The 21,936-nt window shown below is 34.8% G+C and overlaps 1 protein-coding gene across 2 annotated transcripts in view; it reads right to left on the minus strand.

Moving 5' to 3' along the window:
- Window positions 1-3,304: 3,304 nt before the first annotated feature.
- Window positions 3,305-21,936, minus strand: part of LOC141825303 (uncharacterized) — a 62,739-nt gene continuing 44,107 nt past the window's right edge. For both annotated transcript variants that reach the window (XM_074712691.1, XM_074712692.1), the window contains exon 17: window positions 3,305-3,689. In XM_074712691.1, the coding sequence (XP_074568792.1) occupies window positions 3,541-3,689 (149 nt within the window). In that variant the 3' untranslated portion in view covers window positions 3,305-3,540. The remainder of the gene's footprint in view (window positions 3,690-21,936) is intronic.

Genomic DNA, 21,936 nt, shown 5'->3' on the forward strand with positions numbered 1-21,936 from the left:
CGTCCTGGAGCTGTTCTCAACCGGAACATTAGTATAATTTGACCTCGACTTGCTAGAGCATTTACTACCTAGAGACCATTTCTCCTAAATTTCCCCCATTGTCCAATATTTCACTCTTAACTCATCAAGACTTCCACTTGTCTATCCTTAGGTCACCATTGACCCTCTGGGACATCTACACTACTAAGCATCTAATCTTCCATGATCTATCTAGACTTTCACATTGTCTAAAGACACTCCTTTGGAATTTTATCACCTACCAAACATATAATTCTCCTTAACCTATTTAGACTTCCATTATTGAACATTCTATCTACTTAAACCTACTTGGACTTTTGATATGTGTGAATCACACATATATTTTCGATCTTGTTTAGCACGTATTTATTGCATTACATGAGCATATTTTGCATAATCTTCTAGCTTTGTATTTATTTCATCACTTTAGTTAGAATGATTGCGATTTGCACTTTTTATTGATAAGAAGTGGAGAATTTGGCATTGGAGCGAATTTGAAAATGAAAAATCTAAGGAATTTGCATTTCAGCATGATCCACGACCAAACTGTGCTACATTCCAAGATCATGGATCATCCAATAGGCAGAATTGACATCAAAGTGTCAATCGGAACCTCCAGCAAGGAACACAAGTAGGCCATGTCACCTAACACAATCGTGCCCCTTGCTAACTTTTGACGATAAGCATTCCAACACCTAACACAAGCCAATCGTGTTACCTAACACGGCTATGTTAGGCCACACGGGTAGGCATGTCTCCTAACACTATTGTGGAGCGTGTGGCGATGCCTCCCCTATTTTTAGAAAATTTTATCAACCACCCTGACCTTTTAGGAAATTATGTTAGGATTCCTCGACTTTTTAAAAAACTCTATCAAAGTTCTAAAACTATAAATAAAATCAAGGGACAATAGTATAAAGGCATCGAGTGATTGTCATATCAAGTGATTGCCAAATCGAGTGATCGGCAGGATCAAGGGGATCTCCCTATCCTGTGAAGGGGATCGAGGAGGAGGCCACATCGAAGACTTCAGAGGAGCTACAACGTTAATGGCCGATAACTTCTAACATTATAGAGTAGCTTTCTTTATCTTAGGATTAGGGAGTAGCTCAATGATATATTTGACAATTGATATATGTTATTTCTCTTCCTTTATTTATGATATATGTGATTCTTAATTAGTTCTAGTTTGCTTAACCATTCATCTATGTTGCGGGATTAAAGATAAGCGATTAGCTTCTCTGAGATAGACTGATTGGCGAACACTGCCTTATAATAGAAAATAGGAGACAAACCTAATAGTGAATCCTAATCTTCAACCTATAGAATTAACTTGAGAGCTACTCTACGAATGTAGTTGAGCCCTCTTGAGATTTACATGGTATGTCATAGAGCATAAAGAGTTTGTCCTGATTTAATGTAGGAGTTGCTTCAAGATAAACACATCGGTGGTTTTCTTTTCCCATAGACACATCGATCACTTATGGATGCACCCCTTAAAATATAATCTAACATTGAGGTAAAAGTGAGAGTCACAATCAATTCATCAACAATCATCATGGTAAAATCAAAATCCTAGGATTATCCTAAGATTTAGTCTTCCCATCACCTTTCATTCATTTTTCATAGTTTTACTTAGTTTCTTTTCACAATAATTCCCTCATTCTAATTCATCTAGATAGTTTATTTGCACGTAAATTAGTACTCAACAACACAGTCCCAAAGAGTGATATTTTTATTACTTGACGACTTGCAGTATCGCACATCAACAACTTCTACTTTCAATACTTGTTGAACTTTTCTTTTGTCAACTACTTGTTCGATTTCTCCATTTACCAACTCCTTGTTGGACTTTCTATATTTGTCAAATATTTGATTAACCTTGACTTATTTGACACCACATATTCATTTTACACATCGAGGATTAAAACCCATGACCATAAGTTTAAGACCTTATGCTCTGCTAGTTGAGCTAGACATATATTATCCAAACATCACATATTGTACAAATATCAAAGTATCGTGATGACCTAATTGCTCCAACAAAGAGAGTTAGTTCTTAAATTAGGTGACTCAACTATTAGATTGGTTATAGTCAACATACCAATCGACTAATGGCCTGGTCAACTAGTGAGTCGAATCAAATTGTTTAGCTAAAAAATAGAAAGGTTCTTTTTAAGACTAAGATTGGATCCAATCAAGTGATATGACAATTCGATCAACTAATATTGGTTGAGTCAACTATGCAAAGACATAAGTAGACTTCACACTTGTAGAATTGAGCAAGTTACTCGTGCGTGCCAAGTGCACGAGATAGGTCAAAAGTGTCAATTAGGTTTGGTGAGCTAGACTAATTATGTCAATCAAGCAAATCAATTTGAACTCAACAAGACATATTAAGCAAGTGGATTAGTTGGTTGAATATAGCAACTAGTTTAGAATGAAAAAACTAGATGAGCTGGTCGAATTATGCAGGCAAATTAATCGAGCTAGTTATGTAAGGTGAAAAAATTAACTCAAAAAGGCAATCTAACCAAGTAGCATATCAAGTTGAATTGGCATGTAGAACAAGAAACTAATGTCAAAAGGGTCAATCTAACCAAGTAGCCTATCAAGTTGAATGGGCATGTAGAACAACACGATTATGCTAAGCGAGAAGGGTAGTTGCATTGAACTAGATAGATCATGCGAGTTAGACAAAATAAATTTACCATTTTAAAAGCCATATCTTATTTTCTTAAAATTCTAAATCCTCAACCCTAAATTCTATTGTGTTCAGTTGTTTATTCCATACCATTGGAATCGCTTTTATATTATAAATCTCTTTAGTTCTATTGTGTTCATTTGTTTATTCCATACCATTGGAATCACTTTTATATTATAAAATCTTTTTAGTTATGTGAAACCAACGAACCATTAGGTTTTTGTAAAGGTCGGCATAAGAGTGTTTATCCGAAGGAATCCTAATAGTTCGAGCATAAAAAGTAGCTTGATTATGCTCATTCAGCACACAGGCACTTCCTCAGCGTCTCGTCCAACAGCTCCCCAGTGGTATCATTGTGCTAAACCAACTTGAAGAGAAAAAAGTTTCGTTCCCATTCATCTAGTTCCTGAATTTATAGCAAATTTTCTCAGAATTTTCAATATTTAAACCTGACCAAACTAGCCAAGTACTGGAGTTATGTCGCAACTGATCGAATCAATTTGCTTGTCAAAATTTCAAGTTTGATCAGTGAAGTTGAAACTACACTACTACCTACTTTTGCCAACTGTCAGACAAGGATAATAATTAAAAGATTTCTTTGAATAGAAAATTTCAAAATCTTTAATAAATAATCTGTGCCAACAGAAAATGTATAGGCCAACTTTTTTTAATAATTTGTCTATATTTTTCTTTCGTATTTCTCTTTTTGTTTCTTTATCCAATAAACTTTCCCCAAGCTTTTTGTCCCATGCCTGCAAGTTTCCACCAGGAAATTGAGATAGACCTTATTGCTCCGTTATTACAACCAGGCTATCTGGCTATGGATCATCGTCATATGGCGTGCTCGAGGTTGATGGTGTTGGCATGGTCACAATCGGTCTCCCACCAAGTTCAAACTCGAGTAGTTTGGTGTAGTTGGACTGGCATAATTGACTATTTCCAGTCAAGTCCAATATCTCAAGTTTACCTGGAATAAAGAAACTTAGTAAAACATTTTATTTTTTATATCAAATTTTTGATAATTTAAGATAAAAATTTAGATGTTGTATCAAGTTTTTGATATTAAGAGGAAGAAGAAGACAGTTTCACGTCTTTTGTTGTTCCACTATTTGTGCATCAGTTGGCGTAAAAACATGTAAGTACTTTAGGAAGCAGCATAGCTAACAAAAAACTCATTCAAATTGACGAGGATTTAAAATTCTCTCATGATGAGTAAAGTAACGGGTGGAACAAACAAGTATGCAATATTCCAACTTGATGGCAATTGACAAGGATCAAAGCAACGTGACTCATAAACAGCGGTGCAAATAATAATGATTCGATTCAAAATAAAGCTGTCTAAAAAAATAACAGCATGATTTAATATTAAGTCATGCCAATGTTTCAGATTCAGCTAAGGCCCATTAGAAAAATAGGGTGTACAAAGGTTCAAAATCTTAAGTTATGCCAATGTTTCGGTGTTTGACTAGAAAGATTCACTTCATAACCATGCTAATATTGATAGAATTAGAAAAAGGAAGAAAATAAAAAGAGAACACAACTATATACCTAAAGTTCATAGTATCTGTCACAAGTAAAATAGTATAATTTCGACACTGTTGTATGAATGAAAGCTAAAAAAATTACAAGCATTATTTCAATTCATCTTGACACATTGTATCATGATAAAGAGTGTCAAATATTGTCAAGACATAATTGGCACGATAATATTGGATAGATTACTTGTTCCAAATAGTATCGAGTTTCGATAAATTTTGATCATGTTTCTTGACATGGTATGATATGTCAAAACATGGGATACACATTAGTGTAGATACTGACACATTTTTACTTACACTTTTCAAGATACGTTTTTGGGCAAATTAATTGTCGTCCTTAATTATACAAAAGCTGACAATGTGATGTTAATTTGCTAATTATGCAAGCCACTCCCTATTCATAAACAATTAGGGAAATAAATTTCTCACTAAGTCAACTACCAAATTAAAAGTTGTTTTTTATCCCAATAATCCACCAAACCCATATTCTTAAGGCAAATTCACACTTCATTGATCAATTCCTCTTAGCTATTACAAATTAGAAATTTTAGTCTTGGCACGGTTGACTTTTTCTTAGGGCACTAGTGACTTTGTGCGGCATGCTGTAGCTCACAGCACAATAATGATGCTTCTAATATCCATCACAAAAGAATGTGGCTCCATCTCCAAATATTACCTAGATTCTTGATTTAATCTGTTATAAAATAATGAGAAAAGGTCTTTCATGAATGTCCAACTCTGTAGATATTTCATTTCTCATCTTTATATTTTTTGTTATATCAATATGTGAGGGATTTCATTTCGTAATTTGTCCATATATATATATATATATATATATATATATATATATATATATATGAGAAGAGTGTATTATGAAAGTGAAAATAAAATATCTCTTACATTGCTCTTCAATATCTTTACTATTGCTTGTTTTATACCAATTTATCAACACGGAACTAACCAATTAAGGCTCTAATATGTTACTCTAACAAGATTTAGGTTGAAAAAAATATTATGGGTGCAAGTATTATAGTCCCATGCTTTCAAATTAATTGCATTGTTTTACTTTGATTATATCTTGTAGAAGGTTCTCGTTTTGTGTCAAACTCATGAACATTATAGGCAAGAATTGTTTGTCATAGTGCTTTATGTTGAAATTTAGAAAAGATCATGATATTAAAGAGAAAACATTCTACTTTTTATGCCTCGAATATGCTCTGATAACAACAATATTGAGATAGGTTTTACAAAATATTCTGAATGAATTTCATGTTTGGTTGTAGAAAATAATAAGCTATTGATGAAAAATCATGAGGCTCATCCTACTAGTATTAATCCATTGTTTGAAATGAATGTGACAAATTATAATAATCAAGTCAGTTGATCTAATTTATAGAAAAGAAGTCGGTTGCATACCACGTATTGTATGACAAAACATCATGTACCATTTTTGTTAAAAAGAAAGAAAACTACCGAGGCCAAATTTATATTTGATAACAATACCTTTGAGAATAATCCTTTGAGGGTCTTAAGAATCTGACACATCATGACGTTGGCAATTTTCTTGAAAATTCTCAAATTGATGGTTAGAATCATAGTTGATTAAATTGAGGGTCTTAATTTTTTATTTTTTAAATATGCATTTTTTTAAAAATAAATTATGATTAATAATTATAAATATTAAAAATTATTTCAAATTTTTTTAAATTAATAAATATTTTATAAAACAATTTAATTTTTAAAAATCATTTTAAAATTAAATATAAATTTAAAATAATCTAAGAATTTAAAGAAAATATAATTCTTAAACATTTCATTTTTTTCTACAAATACATTCAAAAAATAATAATTTAAGATTTTCAAATAATTTTATAATTATTTTTAACCTTTCAAATGATTTTATTTAATTTTTAATTTTAAAAAATAATTTTTATAACAATTTAATAAGCATTATCTTATAAGAAATATTGAAATATAAATTCAGCATCTTGTCATATAAAATATATTTAATAATCAAATATTAATAAAATTAATATACATTTATATTTAAAATTTAAAAAAATACTGAAACTATATCAGCACGGCACGATACGAAACAGTATCGTTCCAGTCCGGGAGCGAAACCCTGACATAGGTCGAGATTTTAAACCTTGCAAAATACCCTTAATGTAGATTTGGATTAATTCTGTGTTTCTAAATCGGATTTAGTATATAAGGTTTGAACCACAGCTAGCTGCTACATTTTATAGAAGTTAACAACTAGCTGCAACACGTTATTGCAACTACCTGTTAGTTTCTACATGACTGATCGTGATTAAATAATATTCATTTGAAATGTAGTGGTATCATGAAGTCTCCTTCGTTTGTTTTGCTTACTAAAATATTGTTTTAACTAGGCTCTCACTCTCCAATAAGCAAAATCAACATAAAATAATGATACTGTTATAGAAACTAACAGCCACTACTACACGTTATAGCAGTTACCTGCTAGTTTCTATATGGTTGATTGTGATGAGATATATTCATTTGATATGTAGTGGATGTCTTGGAGTCCCCTTTGTTTGTTTTTCTCATTGAAATAATATTTTAACCAGGTTATCACTCTCCAATAAGTAAAATCAACATAAGATAATGATATTATTATAGAAGTTAACAACCAACTGCTACATGTTATAGAAGCTACCTGCTAACTTCTACACAATCGATCGTGATCAAATATGTTCCTCTGAAATATAGTGGGTGTCATAGAATTCCCTTCATAGAAGTTAACAATCAGCTGTTACACGTTGTAGTCGTTACCTGATAGTTTGTACACGGTCGATTGTGATGAGATATGTTCATTTGAAAATTGAAATGTAGTGGATGTTATGGAGTCTCCTTCATTTGTTTTGCTCATTGAAATATTATTTTAATCAGGTTATCACTCTCCAATAAGCAAAATCAATATAAAATAATGACATTGTTATAGAAGTTAGCAACCAGCTGCTACATGTTGTAGTAGCTACCTACTAACTTATATGCAGTCGATCGTGATCAAATATCTTCATTTGAAATATAGTAGGTGTCATGGAGTTCCCTTTGTAAAAATTAACAATTAACTACTACACGTTATAGTTGTTACTTGCTATTTCTACATGGTCGATTATGATGAGATATGCTCATTTGAAATGTAGTGAGTGTCATGGAGTCTCCTTCGTTTGTTTTACTCATTGAAATATTATTTTAACCAGGTTATCACTCTCCAATAAGCAAAATCAACATAAGATAATGACACTGTTGTAGAAGCTAGTAACCAACTGTTACAATGTGTAGCAGCTAGATATGTTCATTTGAAATATAGTGGATGTCATAAAATCTCCATCGTTTGTTTTGCTCATTGCAATATTATTTTAACCATGTTTTACTTCAATAAACAAAATTAGCATAAGATAATGACACTTTGTAAAAGTTAGCAACCAACTATTACACATTGTAGCAACTACCTGCTAGCTTCGATACGGTCAATCATGGTCAGATAATGTTAATTTGAAATGTAATAGGTGTCATGTAGTTCCCTTCATTTGACTCATTTAAGAACACATTAACAACAAAATAAAACACAAGAAACTAAACTCATAAGAATTTACAATAAGAAAACCTATCTTTGAAAAAAAAATAATGAGAACAAAAAAATTTATCATATAAATAAGATCATAAAAAAACCTGTGAAAATGGATTTAGTTACTTGATAAAACAGGAAGATATATAGTATTTTTAATTGTATGCACAAAAAAGAAAAAATAAATAAATCCTACATTGCGAGGAAAAGTTAAATCCTAAACTGAAGAAGGGTGGAAGTTTTTAGATTGAAGATAACCAATATATTAGGTTGAAACTTTAACCCTAAACACTTAACCCAATTCAAAAATACAAAATTTTTAAACCAGATCTACATTAAGGGAATTTTAGATTGTTCACTTTAAATGGGGTGCCCATTTGATATTTTTTTGGAAAAGGGCGCCCATCTAATGTTTTGGCAAATGATGGGCGCCCTTTTGATTTTTGCTCTTGTTTAAATTACTAAGATTAAAATGATTTGAATGTATATAGTACAATTGTCTTCACGAATATTTGTTAAATGAAGGTTATAAAAGTAATCTCATTTATCCATGTATCTTTATAAAAAAAATTTAAAAAGGATTTGTTATAACTGTAGTAGATGTGGATAATTTGAACATTGGAACTTTTAAAGAGCTTCAAAGTACAATAAATTATTTGAAGAGAGAATTTGAAATGAAAGATCTTGATAAAACAATATTATCACAACCTATAATTTAAACATTTAAATAATGGAATTTTATTCATAAGCCAACTTATAGTGAAAATATTTTATGGTGATTAATATGGATAAAGATTAACCATAAATTAACTGAATGGTTGTTTGATCACTTGATATTCAAAAACTTCTTTTGGAACCTCGCAAAGATAACAAAGAACTTTTTGGTCCTAAAGTCTTATATCAAAGGGCAATTAGTGCAAGGTTTAAAATTTTGAACCATATCAAAATTTCGATTTATGACCAGAAAGATACAGTTTCGGTACCGTATTTATCATATCTATACAATTTTGATACTTTTAAAAATATAAATATATTAATTAAAAATATTTTTATTAATACGTAAGTGTTATAGATGCTTACTATTGAGTTATATTGAAATGTTAAATGTTGAATTCAAATTTTATATTATCTCATGAAATATTTAATGCTTATTAAGTAAAAGATAATTATCCACTAAGTAGACAAGACAGTATATTTTATAAGATTAGAAATTATATTATATTTAATTTTTTTTATTTTTTTAACAATCTATTTTCCCATCTTAAAGAGGTTTTCTCTCTGTTTACCATGCTGATAGATGAAGGAAAAACAAAATAATCTTCCATAAAGAGAGTTTTTCTTTCTGTTTTCCTTGTAGATAAATAAAGGGGAAAAACTTAACTATTCTTAAAGAGATTTAAGAGATTTTTTCTACCCTTATGGATAGATGAAAGAGAAAAAAGATTATACCCTTGCGGATGGATGAAAAAAAGTACAACTCGGTGCATCAAGCTTCCGCCAATGCGAGATTCGGAAAAGGGTCTAGTATAGGCAGTCTTACTTTATTTTGCAAGAGATTATTTTTGAGACTCGAACGCATAGCCACTAGGTCACACGACAACAATTTTACTGTTACACCAAGGCTATTCAACCCTTGTGGACGGATGAAAGAGGAAAAAAAATTAATGATGGAGAAAAAATTAACAGACAAAAAAAATAACAATAAAGGAGTAAAAAATTAACAAGAAAGAGAGAAAAGAATAGGAAAAGGAATACAAAGATAAAAAATAGAAAAAATAAAAACAAAAAAACCCATTGCTCGGCTTCCTCCATAGCCATACTTAAGTCGCGGTGGCCTCACGATCAAACTTGTGTTGGCATCAATCGACAGGTGAAATAGTAAATTTCATCTACGCCAACCAGCACAACACGAAATCGTAAACCATGAATTAGTGTCTAAAATCTATAAGCAAGGTATAGCTCTAACCAAAAAATATTGGAATGAAATATACATATATTATGCTTCTTTGAGGAAAAATTAATATAGGATTATTGTATCTAATGAATCAAAGATGGCATTAATTGGGTATGTGGACACATGATATTTATTTGATCAACATAAAGCTTACCCATGGTAGTAAAGCTTATTATAGTGTTCAATGAAGCAAACTATAGTTGTTATGTTTTCGAACCGTGCATAGATACTAGCAATTCAAGAAGCGAAGTCGTGGATGTGTATGGTTCATATCAATGGCCAAGCATATTTGAGAGCATATGGCTTGCCAATGGTAAAATAGCTCCATCTATATTATACAAGGATGATGTTGCATGTATATAACCCAATTGAAAGGTAGGTACATTAATGAAATAGGATTAAATATATCTACCCAAACTTATTTTTTACTCAAGACCTTGAACAAAAAGGTTAGGATGATGTTGATGTATACTTATTTTTTCCTTTTGAGAAGCTCTGATACCATGTGATATTTCATTTAACATGGTATCAGAGCCCTAGGATTTCCTCTTTCTATTTTTTTTTCTTTTTTCCTTCTCTCCGACGCTTCGTCCTTTCTTCTCTGTCGGCAAAAGCTTTGACGTAGACGATGCGATCACACGTCCTCCCCAACTCCCGAAGGCGCTTCGTCCTCGCACCATCAACCTTCGACTTCGCCCACGTGTGTGATTTAGTCCCTGTTCATCTCCTCGCGGCAAAGAATAGAGCTTCCTCTTCCCGGTGGATACGTCGTTGTCCCGCATCCCGTCCGCGCGAGGGCATCGCCGGACCAGATAGCCACCATCAACAACCGCTGCCTCCCCTCTTCCTCACGGCATCTGCCGGTGAAAGAAGAGCCCTAATTGTGCGACAAAACAAATGAGTTAGTAGGGGAAGATCGCGCGCGACCTCGTTCCCTCCGATTGTTTGCGCCCGCCTTCCTTCTTGGCCGGCGTATTCGAACCCTAGCACGACGACCGCTGTCCCTGGCTACTTGAGCGTCGCCCTATCCTCATCGAGCCCTTCCAGCCATCCGTCAGTCACAAGACCGGCACTTCGTTCTCGGCGCTTCATTCCTCCGTTCGTCAGCTGCCTGCGATCACGCACGTTTTTCCACAGACCGCGATATTTTCTTCCTGCAAAAGTTGGACCGCGATCTCGTTGGTAGTTGTGTTCCTTCCTTTATCTTTTTTTTCACATATCTTGGAATAACACCATATGGCTGAAAATAAATTTTTTGTTATAACGGATATTATGCATGTGGTGTCTAAAATCACGGATTACAAGTTAAATGGTTTAAATTATTTAGATTGGAGTAAAACTCGAAGTATTGATAAAGATGGACATTTAACTGATGACCCTCCTCAAGATGGTTCAAGATAGACGTGGCTGAGAGAAGATGCTCGCTTGTTTCTTCAGATATGAAATTGTATTGATAGTGAGGTAATTGGTTTGATTAATCACTGTGAATTTGTTAAAGAATTGATGGATTATCTAGAATTTCTGTATTCTGGAAAAGGAAATATATCTCCCGTATGTATGAGATTTGCAAAGTTTTTTACCGTGTGGAAAAACAAGATCAGCCACTGATTAATTATTTTATGGCATTCAAGAAGACATATGAGGAGCTTAATATATTACTGCCCTTTAGCCCTGATGTGAAGGTTCAACAACACCAACAAGAGCAGATGGTTATCATGAGCTTTCTCACTGGCTTATCTCCAAACTTTGAATCCGCTAAATCATAAATTCTATCTGGCTCTGAGGTCTCCTCCTTACAAGATGTATTTAGTCTCATTCTTCGTACAAAAAGTACTACCATTGTTCCACTTAATTGTGCTATGGTAAATCGCAATACTAATTATGTGCCTAAAAAGTCAGCTACTCATAGTGGAAACAGAGGAAACTCACAAGATATTGAAACTCGAATGCCAAATTCTATTAGTATTATCTGCAACTATTGTCGTAAGTCGGGTCATACAAAGTTTGAGTGCAAAAAACTTCAGTATAAAAATCAGCAAAAACACTTGGCTCATATTGCATCTACTAATGATATCTTTGATAAATCAGTTCTTATCTCTACGGATGAATTTGTCAAGTTCTCTCAATATCAGGAATCACTCAAATCTGCATCTCCCTCTGTCACTGGTATTGCTGATTCAGGTAACCACAACACATGTCTTGTTTCCTCATCTTCTAAATGGGTCATTGATTATGGGGCCACAGATCATATAACAGCTAATTTTAATCTCTTTTCTATTTTTTCACTCAAATCTAACACTTCTATTGTTACTTTAGCCGATGGGTTTTCCTCTTATGTTCGCGGATCTGGCACTATTAATCCTACCCCTTTGCTTTCTTTATCTTCTATCTTACATTTACTTAATTTATCTTTTAATTTGCTCTCTGTTAGTCAATTAACTCGTAATCTTAACTGTTACATCTCTATTTTTTCTCGATCATTATTTATTTTAGGATCTTTTGACAAAGAAGATTATTAGTAAAGGACATGAGTATGGAGGCCTCTACATTCTTGACCCATCCGTTTCAAGATCCCTTGCGTGCTCGAGTGTAACTTTTTCTTTCGAGGCTCATTATAGGTTAGGACATTCATCTCTTCCATTGCTCAAGAAGTTATATCCACAATATAGTAAGGTGTCTTCATTAGATTGTGAGTCGTGTCAGTTTGCAAAACATCACCGTCTTAGTTCGAATCCAAGAATAAATAAACGTGCTATTATTCCTTTTGAGTTAGTTCATTCTGATATTTGGGGTCCCTATCCTATTTTGTCTAAACCTGATTTTAAGTATTTTATTACTTTTGTGGATGATCATTCTCGTGTTATCTGGTTATATTTAATGAAAAATTATTCTGAGTTATTTTCTCTATTTTGTGCATTTTGTGCCAAGATTAAAATACAGTTGAATACATCCATTCATATTTTAAGAAGTGATAATGCCAAGGAATATACATCCGATCTATTTCAATCTTATATGAGTCAGAATTCATGAAACCTCTTGTATTGATACTCCTTCCCAAAATAATGTGACTAAGTGGAAGAACAGACATCTCCTTGAGATTACACGGGCCCTTTTATTTCAGATGAATGTTCGCAAATCTTTTTAGGCAGATGCAATTTCTACAGCATGTTTTCTTATTAACCGTATGTCATCATCTGTTCTTCATGATGAGATCCCTTACAAAGTTCTGTTTCTAAATAAGTCATTTCCTATTAATCCTAGGATATTTGGTAGCACTTGTTTTGTTTGATATGTTCGTCCACATGTCACTAAATTAAATCCCAAATCTTTGAAGTGTATCTTCCTTGATTATTCTCGTCTTCAAAAATGTTATAGGTGTTATTGTCTCAGTATTAATAAATATCTTGTCTCGATTGATGTCACCTTCATGGAAGACACCTTATTTCCCATCCTCACTTAGCTCGACTTCTCAAAAGGAAGATGATTTATTAGTATAATCTATCACATCATCCGCACCTGTTTCGAAATCGGCTCCTGACAAACCTCCTATTATTCAAGTATACTCCATGCATCAACCTCTTGATTTATATCCTGCACCTACTACTTCGTCATCAAATCCACCTCTAAGTGATGATCTTCCTATTGCGTTACGTAAAGGTTACACTTATCATATTTCTTGTTTTGTTTCCTATAACGGTTAGACGTCTTCTTCTTACTCTTTTATTGCTTCACTTAATTCTATTTCTGTTCCTAAAACTATCTGTGAGGCTATCACATCCTGGTTGGAAAGAGACAATGATAGAGGAAATGAAAGCTTTGGATGATAATGACACTTAGGACTTGGTTGATCTACCTTTAGGTAAACGGGCTATTTGATGCAAATGGGTATTCACAGTTAAAGTTAATTTGGATGGATCAGTTGCTAGACTAAAAGCCCTTCTTGTTGCTAAGGACTATGCTCAGACATATGGTGTGGATTATTCTGATACTTTTTCTCTTATTGCAAAGTTGACATCAATTCGATTATTTATTTCACTGATTGCTACTCATCATTAGCTTTTACATCAACTTGATATCAAGAATGCTTTTCTTCATGGTGATCTTTAAGAGAAGGTGTATATGGAGCAATCTCTTGATTTTGTTGCTCAGGGGGAGATAGAGCAAGTGTGTCGTCTTAAAAAATCCTTGTATGGTTTGAAACAAAGCTTTGGTGCTTGGTTTGGAAAGTTTAGTCAAGTTGTTGAAAAATTTGAATGGTGAAAAGTAAGTCTGATCATTCTATATTCTACAAACGATCAGAAGCTAGTGTCATTCTATTGGTTGTGTATGTAAATGATATTGTTATCATTGGAAGTGATACAATAAGAATTTCATCTCTTAAATCTTTCATTCTTATTCAGTTTCATACAAAAGACTTAGGGGTGCGGGGTGCTAAAGTATTTCTTAGATGTTAAAGTTATAAAAAGCAAAAAAGATATATTTCTATCTCCGAGAAAATATGTTCTTGACCTATTGAATGAGATGAACAAATTAGGAGCAAAGCCTTGTAGTACTCCAATAACTCAAAACATGCACCTCATAGAAGATGGAGAACTATTTGAATATCCTAAGAGATATCGAAAGTTGGTTGGGAAGTTGAATTATCTTACTGTGACTCGTCCAGATATTGCATATTCGATTAGTGTTATTAGTCAATTTATGGCATCTCCAACAGTTAATCATTGGGCAGCATTAGAGCAGATTTTGTGTTATTTGAAGGGAGCACCCGGACAAGATATCATATATAAAAATCATAGACATACTCATATTGAAGGCTTTTCAAATGCAAATTGGACAGATTCTAGAATGGATAAAAGGTCTACTTCATGTTATTGTATTTTGGTTGGAGGAAATTTAGTTTCATGGAAAAGTAAAAAAGTAGAATGTTATGTCACGATCCAGTGCAGAATTAGAATATAGGACTATAGCATAGTCTCTATGTGAGATAATATGGATATCTCAGTTGTTAACTAAAATAGGACTTAAAATTTCAGTACCAACAAAACTGTGATGTGATAATTAATCCGCTATGTTTCATGAGCGAACTAAACACATTGAAATTGATTGTCATTTCGTTCGTGAAAAAATTTAACAAGGCTTGATCACTACATGATACGTGAAGACTGGAGAGCAACTAGGGGAGATCTTTACAAAAGCATTAAATGGAGTTCGGGTTGATTATCTTTATAACAAGTTGGACTTGATTAATATTTATGCTCCAACTTGAGGGGGAGTATTATCTACCATATTATATGTTTATATTAGTTAATATATATTCTTAATTAGGAAGTTGTCAATTAACCTAATGATAGTTTCCTTAGTTGGATTCTTTCCTCATAAAGATTCCTAGTTTGTATATAAATAGACCTCTTATGTATAAGATGAAGAGAAGAGGAATAAGAATTATTTTTGTTTTGGATATTTCATTTAACAGTAGTAAAGCTTATTATAGTGTTCAATGAAGCAAACTATAGTTTGTTATGTTTTCGAACCATGCATAGATACTAGCAATTCAAGAAGCAAGTCATGGACGTGTATGGTTCATATCAATGGCCAAGCATATTTGAGAGGCATATGGCTTGCCAATGGTAAAATAGCTCCATCTATATTATACAAGGATGATGGTAAAATGGCTCCATCTATGTTATACAAGGATGATGTTGCACGTATATAACCCAATTGAAAGGTAGGTACATTAAATGAAATAGGATTAAATATATCTACCCAAACTTATTTTTTACTCATGGCCTTGAACAAAAAGGTTAGGTTGATGTATAATAAATTTGCTCAAGTGATAATCTAGCAAATTTGTTCACTAAGCATTAACAACCATAATATTTGAGAAAATAGTTCACAAGATAGGTATGCATCGCCTTAGAGATATTAAGAGATGTGTTTAATAAGGGAGTATTTATAAACCATTTTGTATATAGCACATTAAATAAGTTATTATGATAACATTTATGGTACTTCCTTTACTTTTAACTAAAATAGAATGACTTTTTATCTTCTGAGTGTCAACTGATATTGGTAAACTGGAATACTCTTATAATCATGGAAATTACTTAGTGTGACCAAGGTTGGTTGATGATTTGATGGCTCAATGTCCGTGGAGATTCTACAAAGACTAAGCCGAGGAACAAAAGTTCATAGACGAAGACGTTCTAGATGGTATGAGGAGCTATGAGCTTGGGTATATCAGAGGAATGAGTAACCTAACCGAACATGGCTTTAAGGCATAAGTATAATTCACAGTGAGTTGAGTGTTGAGAGACACTATATTTGAGCGAGGGTAGAATCTCAACATATGCCTTGAAAGTGGTCGGAGTCATTAGATCAACTTGACCGTTACTAGAGATAATCGATTATTATTGGCTAAATCATGGACTCTGTGGCTTCGAACAGAAGTGTTTTTCCGTTCGTGGTTATCAAGAGTGATGGAATGACATCAGTCAACTGATGAAATCCTGAATCCCAAATGAAGACTTGGGGTTATGGTAAGTTCGTGATATTAGCTGGTGTCCTAGTCAATTAGGGTTGAATGGCCAATGAACAGAATGTCTGTGGCCAAGTTGATTGTTGAGTTGATAAGAGCAGTTAATTGATGATGACAAAATGCCAATCAACTATTGCTACAATAGCCAGCATGGTAAAAGCCATCGATAAAGCAATAACAGTCAATTTGCTAATGACAAATGGAATAGTCAACTAATGAAGAATCCCAAGTGATTGCTGGACATTGGACAACACTAGTAAATAAGTTGGGTGAAGGCTATAAAAGCAAGTTGTAGTGAAGGATCAAAGGCTAACGTTCCCAGCAATACTTGAGCAATTTTTGAGTCATCTTTATGAGTTTAATTGTAAATCATTCAAGTGCTTATAAAAAGTTTCTCTAGCTCTGGTAATTGACCAAGAAGGAGAAAATTAGTGGCTATTCAAGGGTGATCCACATGAAGAATTGATAGGCCGTGGACTAGGAGTCTAAGCTTGCCGAACCACATTACATCTCTAAGTTATTAGTATTGTGTATTATATTTCTTATTTCCATCATAATTTCTATTACTAACCTTGCTAAGCGACTAGCAAGTTTTGCTAAGCCCTAAATTATGAACGTTCATTATTCACCCACCTCTAGCTTGAGCGCACGGGTCTTGCCACTATCTTTTTTATTGCTATTGTGCTACTCACCTATGACGCCTTCATCCTGTCATTTCCACATGTTAGTAATATGTATTACCAATTTTAATTTGTATTAAAAGAGAATTTTAAAATTTATTAAAAAGTTAGGTTTCTTTATCACCCCTTCAAGAAAAATCCAACATACTCCATTGGTCTAAATGATCTTAAGTCTTAATTTTATGTTACTAATGTCAAGCCATAGATTATAAGTGTAAAATAATATTAGAATCTTAGAATATTACAAAAAAAATAAGCCCCTATTTATACATGAATATAGAGATCTATTATAGAAGAATTATTCTATAAAAAAAGGAAAATATTTATTCCTAAATATTCTAACACTGCCCCTCAAGCAGGAGAATATAAATCATATGCACCCAGCTTGTTACATATGTAGTCAATTCGAGGACCTCTTAGTGATTTGGTGAATATATCTGCTAGTTAATCATGGGAGTTAACAAAACTAGTAGATATTTCATCAGATATGACTTTTTCTCTGACAAAGTGACAATCAACTTCAATATGCTTTGTCCTCTCATGAAAAATTAGATTCGAGGCGATATGCATAGCGGCTTGATTATCACATATAAGTGACATTTGTGTAACCTCTCCAAATCTTAGCTCTTGAAGTAACTATTTAAGTCATATAAGCTCTTGACTGGCTATGACCATAGCTCGATATTCTGCCTCTGCACTGGATCTTGCCACAATATTCTGCTTTTTGCTTTTCCAAGAAATAAAGTTATCTCCGATAAATATACAAAATCCAAAAGTAGATCTCCTATCAATGGAAGATCCTGCCCAATCTGCATCAGAATACCCTACGACTCGAGTATGTCCTTTGTCTTCGTATAAAAAACTCTTTCCTGGCGCGCTTCTGATATATCGGATAATGCGTGTCACAGCATCCCAATGTTCCTTGCATGGAGAGTTGAGAAACTGACTTCCTACACTTACTGCAAATGAGATATCCGGACGAGTAACAATACGGTAGCTTAGTCTCCCTACTAATCGCCTGTATCGTTCAGGATTTAGAAGAGACTCCCCTTGATTTAGCATAAGCTTGACATTAGAATCCATTGGGGTGTCAACTGTCTTTGAGTTTAACATTTTTGTTTCTTCTAGAATATCCATTGCATACTTCCTTTGATATATGATAATCTCATCTTTAGACTGTGCTACTTCTATTCCCAAAAAATATTTGAGTTTGCCGAGATCTTTTGTTTAAAAATGTTTGAAAAGATGTTGTTTCACCTGTGAAATCCCGAGATTATCACTACCTGTGATAACAATATCATCAACATAAACTACTAAGTAGATGCAACCCGTAGATAAGTGACGATAAAAGACAGAATGGTCAGCCTCACTCCGAGTCATGCCAAATTGTTGAATTACAGTACTAAATCTACCGAACCATGCTCTGGGAGACTGCTTGAGGTCACATAAAAATTTTTGCAGACGACATACAAGGCCAGAAGACTCCCCCTGAGCAACAAAACACGAAGATTGCTCCATATAGACTTCCTCGAGTAAATCACCATGTAAGAAAGCATTTTTGATGTCCAACTGATAAAGAGGTCAATGTCGAATCGCAACAATGGACAGGAATAAACGCACAGAAGACATCTTGGCAACAGGAGAAAAAGTGTCTCCATAATCCAATTCGAAGATCTGAGTATAGCCTTTAGCAACGAGGCGAGCCTTAAACTGATCAATCTTTCTGTCTGGACCAACCTTCACCATATACATCCATCGACAACCGACAGCTGGCTTCCCTGATGGTAGAAGAACGAGGTCCCAAGTCCCACTGTTCTGCAAAGCACACATTTCATCGAGCATAGCCTATTTCTATCCTGATGGGTAAAGGCATCACCTGTAGTCTTCGGAAGAAAAACAGACGACAAAGAGGAAAGACAAGAAAAGTATGAAGGAAAAATACGATGATAACTCAAAGAAACATAATGAGGAGAAGGATTACGAGTGGAACGCATACCTTTCTGAAGTGCAATGGGAATATCAGACTCAGGAGATGGGACCGAAGGATGAGGCGAAAGACTAGGCTCCAAAGATGTGTCCATGGCAGTGTCAGTGGTGAGCGGCGACAAAGCAGGACGAGGACGACGCTGATAAACCTGCAATGGAGGAGATGTCTCCGAAGGTGACAGAGACTCCTCCGGAGGATAAAAGATAGTCATTGGTGCAGACGTAAAAGGAGAAAACTTGGACGGAGATCCTTTGGGCCTAAAAAATGAAACCGAATCAAAGAATATGACATCAGCAGAGATGAAGTACTGACAAAAAGTAGGGGAATAACACTTGTACCCTTTCTGAGACCGGGAGTACCCAAGGAAGACACATTTATGAGACCGGGGAGAGAGTTTGTCAATGTCAGGACAGAGAGCATAAGCAAAACATATAGAACCAAAGACTTTAGGTGGTAAAGAATGAAGAGACTGATGAGGATAAAGAACATAATGAGGTATTTGACCTTGTAGAGTGGAGGAAGACATGCAATTAATAAGATAGCACACAGTAAGTACAGCGTCACCCCAAAATTGAAAAAGAATATGAGAATGGAGAAGAAGAGTCCGGGTGGTCTCAAGAAGATGACGATTCTTGCGCACAGCAACTCCATTATGTTGAGGGGTATGAGGACAAGACGTCCGATGCAGCACACCATGAGATGCCAAAAAGGTCTGAAATGGAGTAGAGAGATATTCACGTGCATTATCACTCTGCAAGGTTCGAAGAGAAATACCAAATTGAGTTTTAATTTCATAGAAAAAGGATTGAAAAAAGAGGTTGCTCCATGTAGACTTCCTCGAGCAGGTCACCATGTAAGAAAGCATTTTTGATGTCCAACTGATAAAGAGGTCAATGTCGAATTGCAGTAATGGACAGAAATAAGCGCACAGAGGACAGCTTGGCAACAGGAGAAAAAGTGTCCCCATAATCTAATCCGAAGATCTGAGTATAACCTTTAGCAACGAGGCGAGCCTTAATCCGGTCAACTTTTCCGTCTGGACCAACCTTCACCGTATATACCCATCGACAACCAACAACTGACTTCCCGAGTAGGAGAATAACACTTGTACCCTTTCTGAGACCGTGGGTACCCAAGAAAGACACACTTATGAGACCGGGGAGAGAGTTTGTCAATGCAAGGATCGAGAGCATGAGTAAAGCATATACAACCAAAGACCCTAGGTGGTAAAAGGTGAAGAAACTGATGAGGATAAAGAATATGATGAGGTATTTGACCTTGTAGAGTGGAGGAAGGTATGCGATTGATGAGATAACACGCAGTAAGTATAGCGTCACCCCAAAACTGAAGAGGAACATGAGAATGGAGAAGAAGAGTCCGGGTGGTCTCAAGAAGATGACGATTCTTGCGTTCAACAACTCCATTTTGTTGAGGGGTATGAGGACAAGATGTCCGATGCAATACACTATGAGAAGCCAAGAAGGTCTGAAATGAAGTAGATAGATACTCATATGCATTATCACTCTGTAAGGTTCGAAGAGAAATACCAAATTGAGTTTTGATTTCATAGAAGAAAGATTGAAAAATAGAAAACAACTTCGAACGATCCTTCATCAGATATAACCAAGTACAATGGAAAAAATCATCAATAAAGGTAACAAAATATCGTGACCCCAACGTAGAAGAAACACGACTCGATCTCCAGACATCGAAATGGACCAAAGCAAAGGGGGACGTAGCCCGACTCAAAATGCGAGGAGAAAAAGAACTACAAACATACTTTCCTAATTGACATGACTCACAAGACAGAGACTCTAAGTGAAAAAGACCAGGATGCAATTGTTTTAACTTATCAAGACTAGGATGCCCCAACTGAGCATGAATAAGAATGGGAGATGTCGCCACCGAACCAGCAAGAGAGGACTGTTGAAGCCGATATAGGCTATGAGACTCACATCCGAAGCCAATCATCTTCCTCGTACTTCGGTCCTGTAAGGAAACAGAAGATTTAGTAAACGAGATGACACAATCAAGAGACCGAGTAAGTTGACTAATATATAATAAATTAAAAGGAGCACCAGGAACATAAAGAACATTATAGATAGAAAGCGACGGAGAAGGATGAACAATACCAATACCCTGGCACTGAGTTTGAGAACCATTTGTCATGGTGACAAAAGGTAAATAACCAGAAGTAGAGAGAGAAAATAAAAGAGATCTATTACCAGTGATATGATCAGTGGCCCCGGAATCAAGAACCCAAAAACTCGAAGAGTGAGATATGCCAGCAAAGGAATTACCAGTGAGTGCAACGGCAGTAGGGGAATCAGAAGTCTTTCGATCCTTATACCATTTCAGAAAGTCATCATAGGAAGGCTGTGGGGTCAGATCTGGTGGCAACTGTGAAATGGAAGCTAAAGGAGCAACAGAACTTTGGACAATCTGTGCAGCACGTGAAGGTCGACGATGTAGACTCCAACATTTATCAATTGTGTGTCCTGGTCGGTGGCAATGATCACACCAAGGACGTCATTTGCCACCCTTACGAGGTGGAGGTCTATTGTTGTTCCGAGAGACCAAAGCCGATGAGTCAACAGAAATGGAATGAGATATCGTCAAGCCTTTGGCAATGGCAAGGACGCGAAGGAGAGTCGCCCAGGTACTGTCCATAGTAGCCTCTATGGGGTTGCCCAAGATCTGATAACGAACATGAGAATATTTCGAGGGCAAACCATATAAAGGCAGAGACAAAAAATTTCTTTCGATTTTCAAGTTCCTCAATAGGAGTGGTCGCAGGTGGGAGTAATTCATTGAAGTCACTGAGAAGCTGAGAGATCGAACCCAGATAAGTTGACATAGAATCTTTAATCTGATGGACACTGAGAATGGTCATGAGATCCTCACAAACTTAATAAAGTCGCC

This window comes from Curcuma longa, chromosome 3 (assembly GCF_044706935.1).
Source record: "Curcuma longa cultivar G26 ecotype Majalengka, Jawa Barat chromosome 3, ITB_CL_G26_1.1, whole genome shotgun sequence".
NCBI classification, from domain to species: Eukaryota; Viridiplantae; Streptophyta; class Magnoliopsida; order Zingiberales; family Zingiberaceae; genus Curcuma; species Curcuma longa.